This window comes from Monomorium pharaonis, chromosome 2, assembly GCF_013373865.1.
Source record: "Monomorium pharaonis isolate MP-MQ-018 chromosome 2, ASM1337386v2, whole genome shotgun sequence".
Taxonomy (NCBI): Eukaryota; Metazoa; Arthropoda; class Insecta; order Hymenoptera; family Formicidae; genus Monomorium; species Monomorium pharaonis.
The window spans coordinates 19,963,575-19,981,058 of record NC_050468.1 but is presented as its reverse complement, the minus strand read 5'-3'; the positions used below and the strand labels follow the sequence as shown (position 1 = coordinate 19,981,058).

General features: G+C 33.7%; 1 protein-coding gene and 1 long non-coding RNA gene across 3 annotated transcripts; one reads left to right on the top strand and one right to left on the bottom strand.

Annotated features, from left to right (window-relative positions):
• Positions 1 to 4,253: 4,253 nt before the first annotated feature.
• On the bottom strand, positions 4,254 to 6,505 carry LOC118644594. Its single transcript, XR_004962362.1, has 2 exons — positions 5,258 to 6,505; positions 4,254 to 4,899 (listed from the first exon to the last, which is right to left on the bottom strand). It is a non-coding gene; the product is annotated as an uncharacterized LOC118644594 (long non-coding RNA).
• A 4,169-nt stretch (positions 6,506 to 10,674) lies between these two features.
• On the top strand, positions 10,675 to 17,284 carry LOC105828794 (U4/U6.U5 tri-snRNP-associated protein 1). 2 transcript variants are annotated; one of them, XM_012667310.3, is made up of 11 exons: positions 10,677 to 11,631; positions 12,359 to 12,807; positions 13,030 to 13,158; positions 13,308 to 13,727; positions 13,905 to 14,052; positions 14,307 to 14,581; positions 14,659 to 14,746; positions 14,914 to 15,112; positions 16,217 to 16,403; positions 16,536 to 16,690; positions 16,931 to 17,284. In XM_012667310.3, the coding sequence occupies exons 1-11, from the start codon at positions 11,469 to 11,471 to the stop codon at positions 16,956 to 16,958; spliced, it is 2,241 nt and encodes a 746-aa protein (XP_012522764.1). In that variant the 5' UTR covers positions 10,677 to 11,468; the 3' UTR covers positions 16,959 to 17,284. The 2 variants fall into 2 exon arrangements, 1 of the variants encoding a protein (XP_012522764.1); XR_001138438.3 differs by lacking the exons at positions 16,536 to 16,690; positions 16,931 to 17,284 and adding an exon at positions 15,272 to 15,394 and having other exon boundaries at positions 10,675 to 11,631; positions 16,217 to 16,349.
• The last annotated feature ends 200 nt before the right edge of the window (positions 17,285 to 17,484 follow it).

Here is a 17,484-nt window from a genome sequence, read left to right as displayed (position 1 = left end):
CTCTTTCCTATAACATGACCTAACGGGAAAAGTCTGAAACAGGTGGTAAACAACACATTTGCGAGCCCTACAACCCTAGATTTATTTTTCTGCCTAACCGTATTTCCATTTATTCGTTTACCTATTCACACATTCCTACCCGTATCCCTACCTACCCGTATCCCTACCTACCCGTATCCCTACCTACCTACGTTAATTTTTGACACCCTTTTGGTAATGTCTTCTTTTTTCCGGTCAGATTGGACTCACCTTTCGTTGATCCTGGCCAAATCCATTCTAGCTGCATGGCAGCCAGATAATTTAAGACATTTAAGTAATGGCGAATTAAACAAGTATATACATTTATACTTGTTTTAAATAAAAATGTTTTAACAAAAAATATTACCGAGTAACACGTACATACATTATGATCAAGTATATTATTTTTAAAAAATGCAAACAAAAAACATTTAGAACAACGAATCTATGAAAAGTCGCATTTATCTGTATTATTTATAAAACATAATAAATAAAGAGATTTAATATAAATTTCATAGATTCGTTGTTTTATAAAAAAAATCGTCACTCACCGATCCGATGCGCAACGAGCGGAGTTATTCGGCCACGAAGCTGCGATGATACTGTAACACACAAATATAAGTTTCAAATTAAAACAGTGCTTAAAATAATAAATATTTTTGAAAATTTTATAATTTGTATATTAAATATTATATTATATATTAAGATGAATAAACAATAAAAATCATTTGTGCAAATAAAAAATATTTACCCCAAGGTTGCTCCGCTGATGCCCGATGCCCTTCTTGGACCTCCTCCTCCCTCGTTGCACAACTGAACACTTGCTGTGGTGATTCTGTAATAAACAAACGCAAAGTCCAATTTAAAGCAAGACAGAAGAAACAATTAATATTGTAAAAAATAATTCAGGGCATGCAGCTCTGTACTTGGACACATTAAGTAAATACAATAATTAATTGATAAAATAATTTTGTAAAATACTTTAACATACATATAGAATGAAATTAAAATAGAGCTTACGATTGCAAATATAAAATGAAAGATGATTGTTACATATAAAATTTAATATTCTTTCAATTATTAATATAATCATCATCTAATTAATATTTTTCAAAAAAACAAAGGTTTCATAAAGTTAAATTTGTATAAAATTTTACGCGATTTTACCTATAATGTTGTAATTTATCTAGTGAAATCGAATGGAAAAAACTATTAATTTTATACAAATAATAAGTCATACTCACTCCAAGGTTTCTCTGCGGAATGACACGATGCCTTTCCCAGGCTTGCGTCTCCTCCTCTTGTTGCACTGGACACTCGCGAATAACATACATCGTCTTCATTTAAATCGGTCGGCATTTCCGAAGCAAACGCAACGAACTGGGTACGGTTCGTTTTTAACTAAATCGGTCCGCATTCCCGAATCAAACGCACGTGGAACTAATTAGACTAATCTATAAAACCCATGATACGACTTCAAGTTCAAAGGGAGTTCCGTGAGATTAATTTTAACTTATTATCGGTTAGTAACGTTTTTTTTTTTAGGGATGGAAAAAACTGGTCGCGAAAATACGAGACGACGTAAGACGCGCGGCAAAATAAGCTTTAGTTTTTTAAGTTAATTTACTCGCGATTTTCCGAAATACTTCGTTATGAATTTATTTAAAATGCTTCTATTTCTTTCTTTCAAAGGGGAAAGAGTAATTGGTTGCGACGAGCACCTTGATGAAGGCCCTCGACGCGGATAGATGTCCTGAGAGAGACATCGATGAACGGGAAGGACAAAAGGATTGCGACGATCGCCTTGACGCTCTCGACGCGGATAGATACCTTGAGAGAGGCATCGCAGGAACGAGAAGTGTGGAGGCATGGGAAAACAAGTCGCGAAACACGAGACGACGTAAGACGCGCGGCAAAATAAGCTTTAGTTTTTTAAGTTAATTTACTCGCGATTTTCCGAAATACTTCGTTATGAATTTATTTAAAATGCTTCTATTTCTTTATTTCAAAGGGGAAAGAGTAATTGGTTGCGACGAGCACCTTGATGAAGGCCCTCGACGCGGATAGATGTCCTGAGAGAGACATCGATGAACGGGAAGGACAAAAGGATTGCGACGATCGCCCTGACGCTCTCGACGCGGATAGATACCTTGAGAGAGACATCGCAGGAACGAGAAGTGTGGAGGCATGGGAAAACAAGTCGCGAAACACGAGACGACGTAAGGCGCCACCACAGCATTCAGCCGCCCGACGAATCGGAGCGTTACCGGAGTTACCACGAGGAGGTAGCTGGGTGACTTGGTCGTGAGAGGCTTAGTGGACCTTACGAGAGGTCTTTATTGCGCATCACTTCCCGACAATGATACCCCCCAAGAGTTTACCCAAAGGAACGTTCAGCCTCCGTGACACCCATACGACGTGGTTCTCAGGCCACTGGGATCTGTGGATCCTAACAACGAACACCAGCCCGCCGCACTGGACTTCGTAAAGCCAGGACAGCTGTTAAACCTTCGCTGCAAGGGCACGTTTCCTTAGGAGAGCGAGAGTACATGCTTACTCTCTGACTACATTAGCTCTCCTTCGGGCAACTTGCAGTATAGACGCAATTGCGGCACTCTCCCCGAAGGGACGCCACGTACGCCTAGAATAAGAGCTCAGAGCAGTTCAGCCACAGGCTAATGAACTACTCCTGCTCCGACTGGGTCGTTGGTCTAGTGTACTTAGTCCGAGTTAATCTCAGACACAATGCCACATCGAAAGAACGCCGATCAAGTCTACTCAAGAGAAGGACGCGTCCCGACCCCGAGCCCAAAGAATCCGCAGAGCGGGTATCAAGAACCTGAGAGGAGCGCCTCCGAGTACCATTGTCAACTCCCTTCTTATTAGTTAGTCAACTCTATACAGGTTGTGGCCCCTGTACATACACTAATATAATGCTACATATCACTAATATAAATTTTTAATGTATTTGTCACTTCAGTAACGCATCTATTAATAAGAAGAAACCCTTAAGATATAAATCCATTTTCGGTTGTGGCCATGCACGAAGATACGATTATCGATGTTTAATTTAACATGTAGCGTAAACATATCGCCGTAGTGCGACGCTCGACGATTGCAACGAGACACTTTATTATTGGAACGTTCGACAACGGATTAGCGCGCTCTTAGCGCGCGTATCGTAATTCAAGTTATAATTCCTAATGTTACGACGCACGAGAGCAATCCGACCGAAAAACCGCCGGTGTAAACCAAATAAAAATGGGGGCCGGTTATGATTCATCCCGATTCATAAGTGATACTCCCAAATTTTTGTCCAAGCACGGAAGGGCTAAATGCACGCGAACGCCCGCTTGTTCACCCGTCGTCCCTTTATGAATCGTAAATTTTACGGAGATATTTCTAGTCCATTCTCTCTCTTTTTCTCTCTCTCTCTCTCTCTCTCTTTTTCTCTCTCTTTCTCAAATTCGACTGTTTTCCGACAAGTAATCGTTAGAATTCTTGACAAGTCGTGTGATCTCTCAATGCAAATTATATACGCTCTACACATACGTTAATTAAATTTGCCCTTTTACTAAAGATTTAGAAATAAAACGATGAAAAGAATAACGTTTGATTTTTATAAGTAATTTTTTAAAATATATTTATATCATACATAATCAACTCATATTTTTATCTCATGGACATGATATGCGAGTTTGACGGTAACTTTTATTTTTTAGCACCTAAATTAATGTTTTACAGCCTTTTCCGTTGCACGTTAAATAATTTGCCAAATTTCGACATTTGCACATTATTAATCTCTCTCTTTCTCTCTCTTTCTTTGATTTTTTTAATTATAATAGAGAGTTCCATACCAGTAATATGACAAAAATAAAAAGAAAATATTTTTGTATTTTTTATTTTTTATTTTAAAAGTGACTTTAAAAGTGCAATAATAATATTATATTTTACTAAAAACTAGACACCACAGACGCGCGCTTCGCGCGCGCTGCTTAACTTTTAACTTTTACTTTTTAAAAATAAATACATACTATAAATTACAACTATAATTGTATAGATAATATCTATACAAATTTGACAGCTGTCAAAATTCAATCGCAATGACAGCTACTCTTGCAACACGAAGTAAGCACAGGGAGAGAACCAATCGACATCGCGGAAAAGCGACAACAATAAATTTTGAGAGAATGCGAGCAATCGACTTTACATGCATTTTTTAAGATTTTTTTTTAGATAGGATTATATTACAGAGATAATACTTTCTACAATTTCTTTGTAGAATAAAAAAATTAAGAAAACGTAAATAGTTACACAACTTTTTTCTTTATGTTATTAGTTTATTTTCCTTGAAGCTTGAATTAATCTATTAAAGAACATTTCTTGAATTTTATATTATAGTAGATTAAAAAATCTGAAATGCTATTGCGGAGAAAAGAATTAATATATCAAATTACTATGACAAACATTTGTTATGTAAAACTATTTACTGTAACTTTAGATATGTTTACAAAATGATGGTATCTAATAATAATAATAATAACATCGGGGGTGGTCCTCCTGCAAGGCCCACTTTGGCATCTCAGACTGACAATGAGTCCATTGTGCCTCCCCGTTGTCAGCTGCCTTAGTGGAGCCGCGCTTCTTTCCAGAAGCGGAACAGCTCCTCCACAGGCAGCTGATTTTGAAGCAATAGATCCATGAAATAAGTATGACATTTAAATATTATTTATTATTGCATTATAGCAAACATTTCTACATTATATTTGATATAATGAAATAAAATTTTGTCACAGATCTATTACAAATTTAAAAGTTTATTCATCACTCACCGGCCGATGCGCAGCGACAGAGATATTCAGCAACGTCGCTACGATGATTCTGTAACAAACAAATGCAAAGTCCAAATTAAAGCACGACAGAAAGAACATTTAATATTGAAAAAAAAATACGGTTTGCAACTCTGTACTTGTGTTTATTAAGTAATTCAAAATTAAATTTAAATTAAAACAGAGCTCGCGACTATTAATATTAGATGAGAAGTAATTGTTACGGATTAAACTTTTTATTTTTTCAATTATTTATGTAATCGTATAATCAATATTTTTCGAAAGAAAAGAAGGTTATAAAATTACAATTGTGTAAAACTTTACGTGACGTTATCTTCTTTATAATTTATCAAGGAAAAACCGAATAGAAAGAAAACTAATAATTCTATGCAAATAATAATCATACTCACCCCAAGGTTGCTCTGCCGGGGCCCGATGCCCTTCCTGGACCTCCTCCTCCTCTCAGAACAGGCTGTCCTTTTTTGTCACGAGACACTCGCGAAAAACACTCGCGAGAAACACTCGCGATTATTAAAGTTATAATCGCGCGAGGACTAATTAATCGTCAAAATGTCTTTCGCGCGACATCCCAATGCGTCACCCCACGTTTATAACTCCCACGATATGATTTCCAGTTCGGAGAATGCTCCGTGGAATCAGCACCTTGAGTCGACGAGTACGGACCACAACGGAACTAACACGAAACGTCAAGCACCGCGCAGAAGAATACAAAATTACAATCGTATTAAGATCGTAATTAAGAATTCTCACTGTTTCTCACTGACAGCGTCATGCGGTTTTACCAGCGTTTAGGCGTGTCCATCGGTCCAGCTTAACTCACCTCGTACGCGAAGCGCACTTGGCGCGAGAACGTCGCAAGAAGCAACGCCTCCATGAGCATCCCATACTATCGAGACCTCGAAAGTGCCACCCTCGAAAGTATCTCTCAAACTAAGAAATCATTCTAATGGGAGTTATGCAAAAAGTCCTTTCAGTCCTTTTGTTAACGGCACTCCCGAAGCAAACGCGCGACGCGACGAGCCGGCTACGGTTCGTTTTCAATTCAATCGGTCGGCACTCCCGAACCGCGTTAACGCGGCACGACGAATCACAATTTTACAATCGACGACGTAATAGGTGCAATGGGTACAGTTAGCTTCCCCCATAGGCATTCAAGCCCTCGGGGTACTGAGCCCTCCCACCACGACAAGGTCGTACCCATGGGAGGGAAGATTTCTTCTGAACATCTATGCAAACTTTAATTCGCTTAGAAAAGAAAAAAAACGAATGCCGACCATATATCAGGCTATCACTGTGAAGCAAAGGGATATGGATATTTGAGCAAGTTTTTTTACCAAAATATTTGACGTGTAATATGCATCGGTATTATAGGCATGGCCATAGATATTGTAGAAATAAGTAAACGCCAAATAATCTATTTTACATTTTATATATTGTCTGATAAGTAAACTTTATTGTTTTCTTTATTTCATAGAGCTTTGTTGCAACCTTATATTTTTGATATCACAAGCGGAATTAGTTCATACCATTAAATATTTGTAACAACGATCATTATATATCGAAGCAAATATTTCGAGATTCTTGAAGTAATATTACATGCACAAAATATTATTAATGTTAAAAAGATTGACCTGTGTGCAAATGAGCTATTAAATTACGAATTATTCAATAATTCGCTAAATTCTCGCCTAAATATTTTTTTTGTATTTAAGTTATTAATAAATATGATATGAATATATTCCGTGCGGTTTTTCTGTACAATTATTTGCGTTACCGGCTTTTCGTGCTTTGCGGCACGCTCTCAATTCGGCAAATTACATTTAAATTACAAGTGCATGTAATATTTGTAAATAAAAAAAATCATTATTTGCCTATGTGTGCTTTCCAGCTAAACACAGTGTAACACAGTGTGAGAAAGAACATATCAGTGTGTTTCATTCACACTAGTGAACACTGTGTTACACTGTGTCTTGCTGGAAAGCACACTATATGAATGTTAAGAAGTAATAATTTTATAGTTGTTATCATTTAGCATTTTAATTTGTACTTTGTTCTTTCTTTTCTAATATAATATACTTTATTGAAATAAAACACTGTGATTTATTATACATTCGTTTTTCATATAGGAGTTTATCAATCTCAAACGGACTTAGTCTTTGCAAAAAATTACTCGTAGTATTTGTTGCGCAAACATGTTTTGAAAAATAATTGAATTCAAATAATGACATGACAAGTTTCTGTTCAAGACTCGGAGTACAAACGATAACACCGACTAACAATCCATCGCACTTATACATATACATATAAATCAAGGACTGTATACTACAACCGAAATATTTAAACTTATATAATAAAACGGTCTTTAACTTAATGTTACATGTATATACTCTGATGCATAAATTTTTTTATCCTGTTGTAAGTAAATACCAACTTATTCTCGGTCAAATTAATTGCTCAAAATATTCTGAATTGTAAGTATAATAATATATAAGTGCTTACAATTAAAGTGTATAAAATATTTTAAAATTAAATATCAAAAAATCAAATAAAGTATTTTAAAATTAAATATCAAAAAATCAAATAAAGTATTTTAAAATTAAATATATTTCGTACATTAGACTTCAACATAGGAAAGTTTTATCGATGTAAAAGGCTAGAAATAACGATGCCTAAAAAATCTTGTAAACTTTATTACAACTTAAATGCATTTATGTTGAAAACTGACAAAGTAACATTTCATTGCGATTATATATTTAACTATATGGTAACGGTTTAACTACAAACGAAAAAGAAAAATAGCGATACCAGTTTAATCGTATTTCTCGCTTGAGAAATTTATATCAACGTCAAAATGAATGCACATACGGGTTTGAAAGACCGACTGGCGTCGATATTGTTGGTTTAGCGCTCGGAAAAAGCATTGTATCCCATGTGTTGACAGTAAGACACTTACATGTATATGTAATAAAAGTGAAATTTACGATAGATCGGAGAAGTAACGCGAGATCTATGTTAATTTAGTTGGATCCCTTTAATATAAAAACCGAAAGAAAATATGGCTGTACTGAAAAATACTGAAGAATACAAAATATAAGCCCAATGCATGCGATACCGGCATTAGAATTCAATTTAACATGAAGACCAATAAACGCGACGAAAAAATGTACACGTATGGTAACGTTTGCTTCTTTTTCTCTTACGTTTATTATCGACATTTAATCAGCAATAAAAGAATGTATTTTCTTGGAATTATTAATCGTTGCATTTATATGTCTTATATCCTTATATAACTATTTCTAATTACAGGATCAAGTATATAGAAGAATTGTCGAAGCGCAAGAGTAAAAATAATAACGATGCAGCGAATAATACAAATAATGACAAGGGATCATATTGCTTGCCAAACGAAGCAGGATTGCGCGCAGTACTGGATGCAAGTTAAGCGAGAAAATTTGAGGAGTGATTTTGAATGTCAGGCAAATTACGTTGTTAACAGTAACTTAGTAAGACATCTTACCTAATATGTATAATATATCCTGCACCTCTCATAAGTTGCACTTTTATTTATTTTTTAACTTTGTACCATCGATTAATTATTTTGTTTTATTTTTCATTAACTTTTTTTTTAGGTAGCTAGGAAGAGAGCTAGTGTAGCCACGATGTCTCACCCAACAGGTAACATACAGGATATGACAAAGGTAAATTATCTTATTCTTAGCTTTGAATTTTCATTTTTATAGAGCTTGTATTTCTATGGGAATTTTCAATGTGATTATTCTTTTACATTACGCACTACTAACACAGTAATATGCATAAAGATTACCTGTCTATTTTTGTTCTCTTTATGTTGTCTACATTTTTTGTCTTGTGCTGTATACAGAACACTGTGAGGCAGCGAAATTGTTTCTGAATATACAACTCGCAGGAAGATATTTTTCAGCTCCGAATCGCCGAAATGAGAGATCGAAAACCTAGATACGTACCGAGTTAGTAATATTGTGAACTTTTCTTTTTATAAATACTTTACGCTAGTATTTAAAATATCTATTAATCTTACGATATAATCATTATATGATATAAACTTCGATAATTAAATTATTATTATAAATTATTAGAAATATAATTATACTTTTTTTTAAATGCATATATTTGTTCTAAAAACTTAAAAGTATACGTTTATGAATTTTTACATTTTTTAAATTACTTTAAATAGATGAAACATTGATGGTATACGAGATACATATTTATGATTATACCATTGAGGTATACTTTTTTACATATTAGTACTGCAAGAATCTACTATCAAATGTCTATTAAAAAATTTAAAAGAAATCTTTATTGAATATTTTAAAAACATTTTTTAATTAAATCTCCAATAGCATTAATGAATTATGGGATTTTTTCGAACAAACTGAATCTTGTAGCTCGAAGGAAAAAGAAAATAACACGCAACTGAGTTATTCAAACAGCCAAAGTACAATTTACAATTATATGCATTCATATTTTAAATCTGTTTTATGCAAATGTGCATAATCGTCTTCTATATATGTATATGTATACATATACATATATATATATGTATACATATATATGTAATATACACTATATATGTAATACCACATATACATGATATTATAAATTCAAATAATTGATTTGATATAAAAATTCACTCACCGATTGCTGTCGCTGCTCCTGCTGCTGATGCTGCTGCTACTACTGCGCTACATTCCTTTTCCGGTTTGCGCACGTCAAGACACACTGAACAGAAGTAAATCAATTCGCTCCTAGAGTTTTGTATCTCTGTCTGATTGCGCGACGACTAGTAAAGTTTCATTATTGGCACGATTGACATTCTACCGAACGGATTGCGTACACTCCTCGAGTGAATACGCGCACACGAAAACTTTGCGAAAGTGGCGTGACGTCACGTAACTTCGAGAATTTTGTATTTCGTATGCTCGCGCGACGACTAGTAGCACTTCACTTAATTGGCACTCGCGTTATTCTAACGAATGTATCGCATTCGAGCAAACACTTTGCTCGAATGCGCACGCGAACACTTTACTCGAAACCAAAAACAAACGCATGATGCCGCACTTTACACATAAATACGACTTCTGCTACGTACGATCTCACATGGCTCGCGTATCGTTTGCTAACACGACGGCACTCTTAACACAACACCGTACCTGCACAACACCGCACAATTTAATTCTGAACACGCGAGACACGCACAGAGTCGACGGAACGTCTGACCGGCCGCCGCCGCCACCGGCGCTGGAGTGGCGTACGTGACTGGAGCGCGGGCCGCGCGGAGCAACATAGCGGCAGCGGCGCGCCGCGCCTGCGCACGCCGCGCCTGCGCACGCCACTCCAGCGCCGGTCAGGCGTATCAGACGCTCTATCGACTCCGTGCGTGTCTCGCGTGTTCAGAATTGAATTGTGCGGTGAACATTTATAGAAGACGATTATGCACATTTGCATAAAACAGATTTGAAATATAAATGCATATAATTGTAAAATTTACGGGTATAGCATAAAACAGAACCAAATAAACGTGGACATAGCATAGAAGAGACCCAAAAAGTCAAGCACATTACCTACGGGATTCATAGATATTTGACTACATAGTTCAATGGGCACATTTTGTGCACATAGAGGCGCTGATGGATGAAAACACCTTTAAACGACGCGATGACCGCTCTCAGGTTCCTCTCTGGCTAATATATAATTTTGACATATAGACAAAACAGCAGCGTATTATCCAGTTAGGATACAATGTACTCACTCACTTCTTGGTGTTAACTCCGACTCGAGGACGGATCGTTAATAATTTAAGCGAATTATCGATAAGACCATTTACTTATTGTTAAATGTGCCGTTGGAGTCGGAGTTTTGTCTATATATGTCAAATTCCGAAATGGTCATTTATCTTGAGCTATCCTGCAGATTTGTGGAACAAAGGATCCTGAATTCGATCGAATCTATATTATATTAGCTAACGCTCCTTTAATTTTTTCATCACTTTCGGCATTAACGATATATATGAGACGACGATAAAACTAAAAGAGGACCCATAAGTACAGCTAGCTGTTTATCTGAAAAAATCATATACACATACGTAAACAATACCTAAATAATTCATGAGTTTTAATCGACCAATCCTATTTCATTAATTCGGCCAATTAATTTTGATGCAATCGATGAATTCTTTTTCTTTCCGAAATTTATGAAAAAGAATATGTGACGTTAGCGATCGTCGATATATGAACACGATATTATTCACCGCACGCATGCGCAGAAATACATGGGCACAATTTAATGGAGGATACGCATCATGGATACATGTAGTATAAAATTCTAGGATTTCTAGGTTGCCCAGGTGGAAACAAGTGGACGCGAGACGCGACTCGTTGTTCCGTAGTGCTCTATCCTCTATTGTGTATCAATTGCCTGTTACGTACGTGAGCATAAGATATCTGATATTGTGACGGTTTAGTTAGCGAGAACAGTAGATACGCAGCATTGTTACGAAGCTGCGACCACGAAGCAGAACGGACGGGAGATTCTCTACGGTGGCGTTAAGTCGGAAGCGTTGACATGGGGTCCAACAAACGACACAAAACCGAGAAGTCTCGCGATGCTAAGAAGAAACGTCATCGCAGTCGCTCGAGAAGTTATACACCCGATCGCGAGAAGTCGGAGAAGCATAGGCACCATAAGAAACACCGGAGGAAAGAGCGCAAGGATTATGACAGCGATGGTAAGAGAATCCAGCAGTGTATTGTATTGTAGACTAGCAAGGTTGGATAGTAAAACTAATTTGAACGTTGATAAGTTCTGATTTAACTTTATTAATTTGAAATGATTTAATTTTTAACTTTAACTAAGTTTTTTTAACATAAACTTTAACTTAATTTTTTCCCCCAAGTTAGAAACTAATCTATGTAAAACAAGATTATAAAAGGAAAATTATATTTTCTTACATAAAAACAATTTTTTTGTTGTTTTATATAAACTTAATTTACAAATAAAATATTAAATTAATGTATATTTTGATGCATAATTATAATTAGTTTGAGTAATCTAAAAAATTATAAAAATTCTTTTTAATTGGAGTAATAGAAGCTTTACTTTTAACTTAATTTGATCATAATTTTTAACTAAATTAATTTTTGTTTATGTAACTTTTAATATAATTAATTTTAATTAATATAATTAATTTTAAAAGTTATTAACATTAATTCTTTAGTAATTAGGACATAACTTTTTTGTACTAATTACAATGCTAACTCATCACAATCCACTAACTAATTTGATATTTTTGAATAATTAGGAATTTAATTTTTTATGATTTAGTAAAAACATTGAATTATTAATTTAATTAACTTTGTAGAATAGATAATTAGTAAGAAATTGTATATAATTATAAAAGCTAAGAATTATATTTATATATAACTGTAAGAGAAATTTCTTTTCCTTATTTTTAGTTGAAATTGTTAATGCTCCACCACCACCAAAAATATCAAAGTCGTCACATCCGTCAACGCCTCCACCACCTGAAATCTCTAAGCAGCATAGTCCATCTCCTGCCAAAGGTGGGGCGTCGCAAACCTCATTATCAATTGAAGAAACCAACAAGATTCGCGCAAAGTTAGGGTTAAAACCACTGGAAGTGGACAGTACATCCAAAGATGACCCTAGTAAAATCAAAGATGACCTGGGCGAGTTTTACCATAAACCTGCACCCAACAATAGTGATAAAATAAAGGCGCAGAAGCTGAGAGAGAAGATAAGCATTCAGAAAGAAAAGAGACAGATTGATGCAAATTTGTCGAAAACGAAAACTTTGGGTGAATGTGATTCGGACGATGATACTCGAGCATGGATCAGCAAATCTAGACAGCTAGAAGAAGAAAAGAAGAAAGCGGAAATGAGAGTAATGTCTTCATGAAATTCATAGCATCTTTTCATATTAACGTGTCTCATGTTAAATATATATCTAAATATTTTATTTGTAAAATACTGTATTTTTGAAGTTGTAAAAGCATGTTCTTGCAATTATATACATATTTCACAATAATTTCACACATTGTATTAGATTATTAAAGTTAATTCAGATTACTCTACTGTAGTTTAAAAAAGAATATTTTTATTTTAGGCAAAGATGTTGGATCAATTGGATGAGGAGTTTGGAATTGGTAATTTGGTTAAAGAGGATATGCATACTACCCGTAATGCCGCATATACAGGGAAAGATTTAAAAGGCCTTAAAGTTGAACACAATATTGTAAGTGTCAAAATATATGATGTTAATTATATTATGCAAATAATATAATTAATATTATATATTAATCTCAAGACTTGTACATAATGTCTATAAATTTTAAAGTTTATGTTTTTCAACTTATAAATTTTACAGTACAAAATATTTTGTAGGATACATTTGAGGAAGGCAAAACTGTAATTTTAACATTGAAAGATCAAGAAGTATTAAATGACAGTGGTGATTTACTTGTAAATGTGAATATTGTTGACAATGAACGTTACAAACGTAGTGTTATCAATAAGCTTAAAAAACCTACGTATGATCCATATGCTGACGAAAATTTGGACGAATATGGATTCCCTAAAAATAAGATTTTAGAAAAGTACGATGAGGAAATCGATGGTGAGAAAAAAGACAATTTTGTGTTGGGCACTAATAATGCGGTTGAATTTAAACGACGTCAGATGGAGACAGTAAAGCAACGTTTAGCGAATAAAAAATTGGAAACTCTACAAATGGCAGAACCGAAATTAGCAAGCGAATATTACAATGAAGAGGAACTTGCAAAATTCAAGAAACCAAAGAAGAAGGTAGAAAATTGTTATTTAATATGTATTGTTTTTTTCTATATTAATATTCTTTAAATACGGTTCTTTGCCTGTACATTTGATACATTTTATATATTCATAATTTATTTTAAAAATCTATGCTTTGCAATAATAGAAAATAGAATATGACACTGTATAATATGATTTTATTCGGATTAGATTCGGAAAATTAGAACAAAAAAGAAACTAAAGGCTGATGATCTGGTTCCTGTGGATAATGATTATCTTAGAGATCTTGGAAGTAGGAGAAAAAAAAGACTGGAAGATTCAAAGGATAATGATACTTTAGATGTCGACGATTTAGAAGGTAATTCATAATGATATTTATATGACTTTATAAGAAAAATTAGAGACAGGTATGACTATTTGAACATTAGACATTTGTAAATTGTAAGTATAACTTAATCTTGCAGCGAAATATATTTTCTACTCGAGTATTATTTATTCTATATATAATATGTGCATTATTAAATTATAGATTGTTTTTGTGTTTTTAAAGTTTTCTGTGTATAGATATCAAATTACATTATTTATTCGTTTTTTTTAAATTATTGTGAACAGCTCCAGAGGAAGACCTTACTGGGATAAAACTTGAAGAAGACGATAAGGAATTAGAGTTACAATTGGCTTTAAAGAAAACTCAACGTTTGAAGGAGGGACATTTATCTGAGATTCAGAAAACCGTTGAAACAATAAAGCAGGAAATTCTTAACTCTGAAGAAAATCAATCTGGGAATATCGTTCTTAATTCTACTGCAGAATTTTGTAGAACTTTGGGTGATATACCTACTTATGGACTCGCTGGAAATAGAGAGGAAAATGGACAAGAACTCATGGTATATTATAGTAAATATATCGTATTACTAGGTATTAAAAATGTTAACGTATTTATAATGTAATGTAAATGTTGTAGGATTTTGAAGTGGACGAAATTAAAGATGAGCCACCTGCAAACGAAGAAGAGGATGATGGCCGTGGTGCCTGGAACACAGTACATTTAGGTATTTCATATATTAATGCAGATAAACTGTATATAAACTAGTACATATATTTTTTTATAAGAAAGAAAAATTAATACGTTTCTATAATTCACACATTTATCCACATAGTTGAGATTTTGAGATGTTCTATATAATTACGTTTTTAAATATAAATTCTATGTAAATAGACGAGAACATTTCGGAACCAGTTGTAATGGAGGCAGCAATTCTAGATGCCGAGCCATCACTCGGTCATGGGGTAGGTGGAGCTTTAAAATTAGCTATGAGTAAAGGTTACTTGCAGAAAGAGGACAGCAATCGCCCCTCGGCGTCACGATTTGCACATTTGCAAGCTCAGAATTATTCAATAGAGGACAAGACATACGGGTAAGTGAATTATATATTTTTGCGTTTCGATATATGAGATCTCTTACGTGTTTCAAATATGCGCCGCGTGGAGAAGATACGTAAGAAATCGTTCTTATGTCGAATACGCTCCCACAAGTATTGTGTTAGACAAGTCTCTAGTGAATTTCAAACTGTCAGTTAACAGTTTTAAATAGAGCCCGGAAATCGGTGCTCGGAACGGGTGATCCGCTACCACTACGAGAGTTTACCGCTTAATCGGAGGTGAACACAAGGCCTGAGAAGAGAGTAGGATTTGTTAAGGTATGTTTATGCGAATCCGTGCTAAGATTCTAGACGAGTCTCCGCTCATAGGAAGAATCAAGTGCCAGACGTGATTAGATTGCAAAATAAGCCAACGAGATGTTAAAAAAAGATTTCGTTTGACTTGTTTCTATATATTATATATTATATAGACTATAATCATTCTCTATGAAAGACTTGCATGTGTTTAATACAAACTAGTATGATTGGGCAATTTTTGTGGCCATATGATTTATGCTCGTTTACCAGACATTGAAATGTTTAATATTCTCGAACGCGCACTTGAACTTTAGATAAATATAAGAATGCTGAAAAATAAAGAAAATACATACATATATGTGTGTATCTTTTTCCATGCATGAATATAAATTTAATAATTCTTAAGTTTCTTAATTAAGGTTTAATATTTGTTTTTATGTCAATACATTATGTAAAACATAATTTATGTATAAAAAATACTGAAAAAAGTATTAAATGATAGTTAATATAGAATTTAAATAACTTCAAAAAATGTAACATACCTTAAAAATTATTTTAATTTACTCTATAATCTTGGAAATTTAACTTAGACGATGCTCTCAGCATCACTCTTCGTAAAAGACTTAATTTATACTGGTAGTGGACACAAGTTTCAGAACACCGCATTTTAAGGGCTTTAATTTTTATTTTTCTATAATATTGAAACCTAGTTATATAAGAGGATAACATAATACAGTCGCATTTATCTAGTTGATATCTTTGAGAAAAACTGATTTGATTTTTATAAAAAGCTCATAATTTTAAATGTTTATTTGCTCGTTCATGTATTATTTTTTGTTTTAGGGATGACGACAAGTTTGGCAGAAGAGATCGCTTTAACGGACCAACATCCGATTTTAAGGAAAAAGACGGATTCAAACCAAACGTTAAGCTGGAATATATTGATGATGATGGACACGTTTTGTGCGCTAAGGAAGCTTTTCGATATCTGTCGCACAAGTTTCATGGAAAAGGTCCAGGAAAAAATAAGGTTATCTATATTAGATTATATTAATTAGAGTATTACACATATGTACGAATTTATCAGATGATAATATTCATATATATGTTATTTTAATCGAATTTATTCGAGAGAAATTGTAATACTTTTCCAATCTTTTAGGTGGAGAAAAGAATGAAGAAAGCCGAACAAGAAGTTTTAATGAAACGAATGTCTTCGACAGATACACCTTTAGGTACATTAAATTTATTGCAAGCGAAACAAAAGGAAACACAATCACCGTATATAGTGCTCAGTGGCAGTAAACAGATGCAAACGTAAGAACATTTAATTTATTTTAAAATAAAAAATTTTTTTAATGCATTAATATCTTAAATATATTTTACACACACACACACACACACACACACACACACACACACACACACACACACACACACACACACACACACACACACACACACACACACACACGTGTGTGTGTGTGTATTTATAATTTCATCTTATTATGGTACTTTATATGCAAATTTTCTAACGTAGTAATAAATTTTTTGCAGGACTAGTATAGCTAAAACAAAACATTAAGGACATTAAATAAACGCTAGTAAATGCATACAAGAATAAAAATGTATATAATCTTACATATATAATGTAGCATCTGGAAATAAAAGTTAAACTCGCAATTTAATTTGAAGATTATAAACTGCTCGTGAAAAAAAAAAACGTTTACGTATTTTTCTCAATTAATGAATTAAGAGCATAATAAATACTCGGCAAGTTTACAACTAAAAAAAATCAAGTTTTATGCCTGCATAGCTTATTTGATTGTAACGTATCATTGAAAAAGCAACAGTGAAAGTATAATTTTATAGATATTACTTTATATACAATAAAGCATACAGATACATGAATATATATTTTTTATTAAATCATACCTTTCATAATATATAGTTTATATTACTTATAATTACATTTTATATTAATATGTAAAATAAATATGTAGGAACGAAAAGAATTTCTAACAAAAAATTCAAATATAAAAAAAAACAGTTAAAATACTTTATTTCACGAATACAGATGTAAAATGATTATTTAATTACTTTTTTAACTA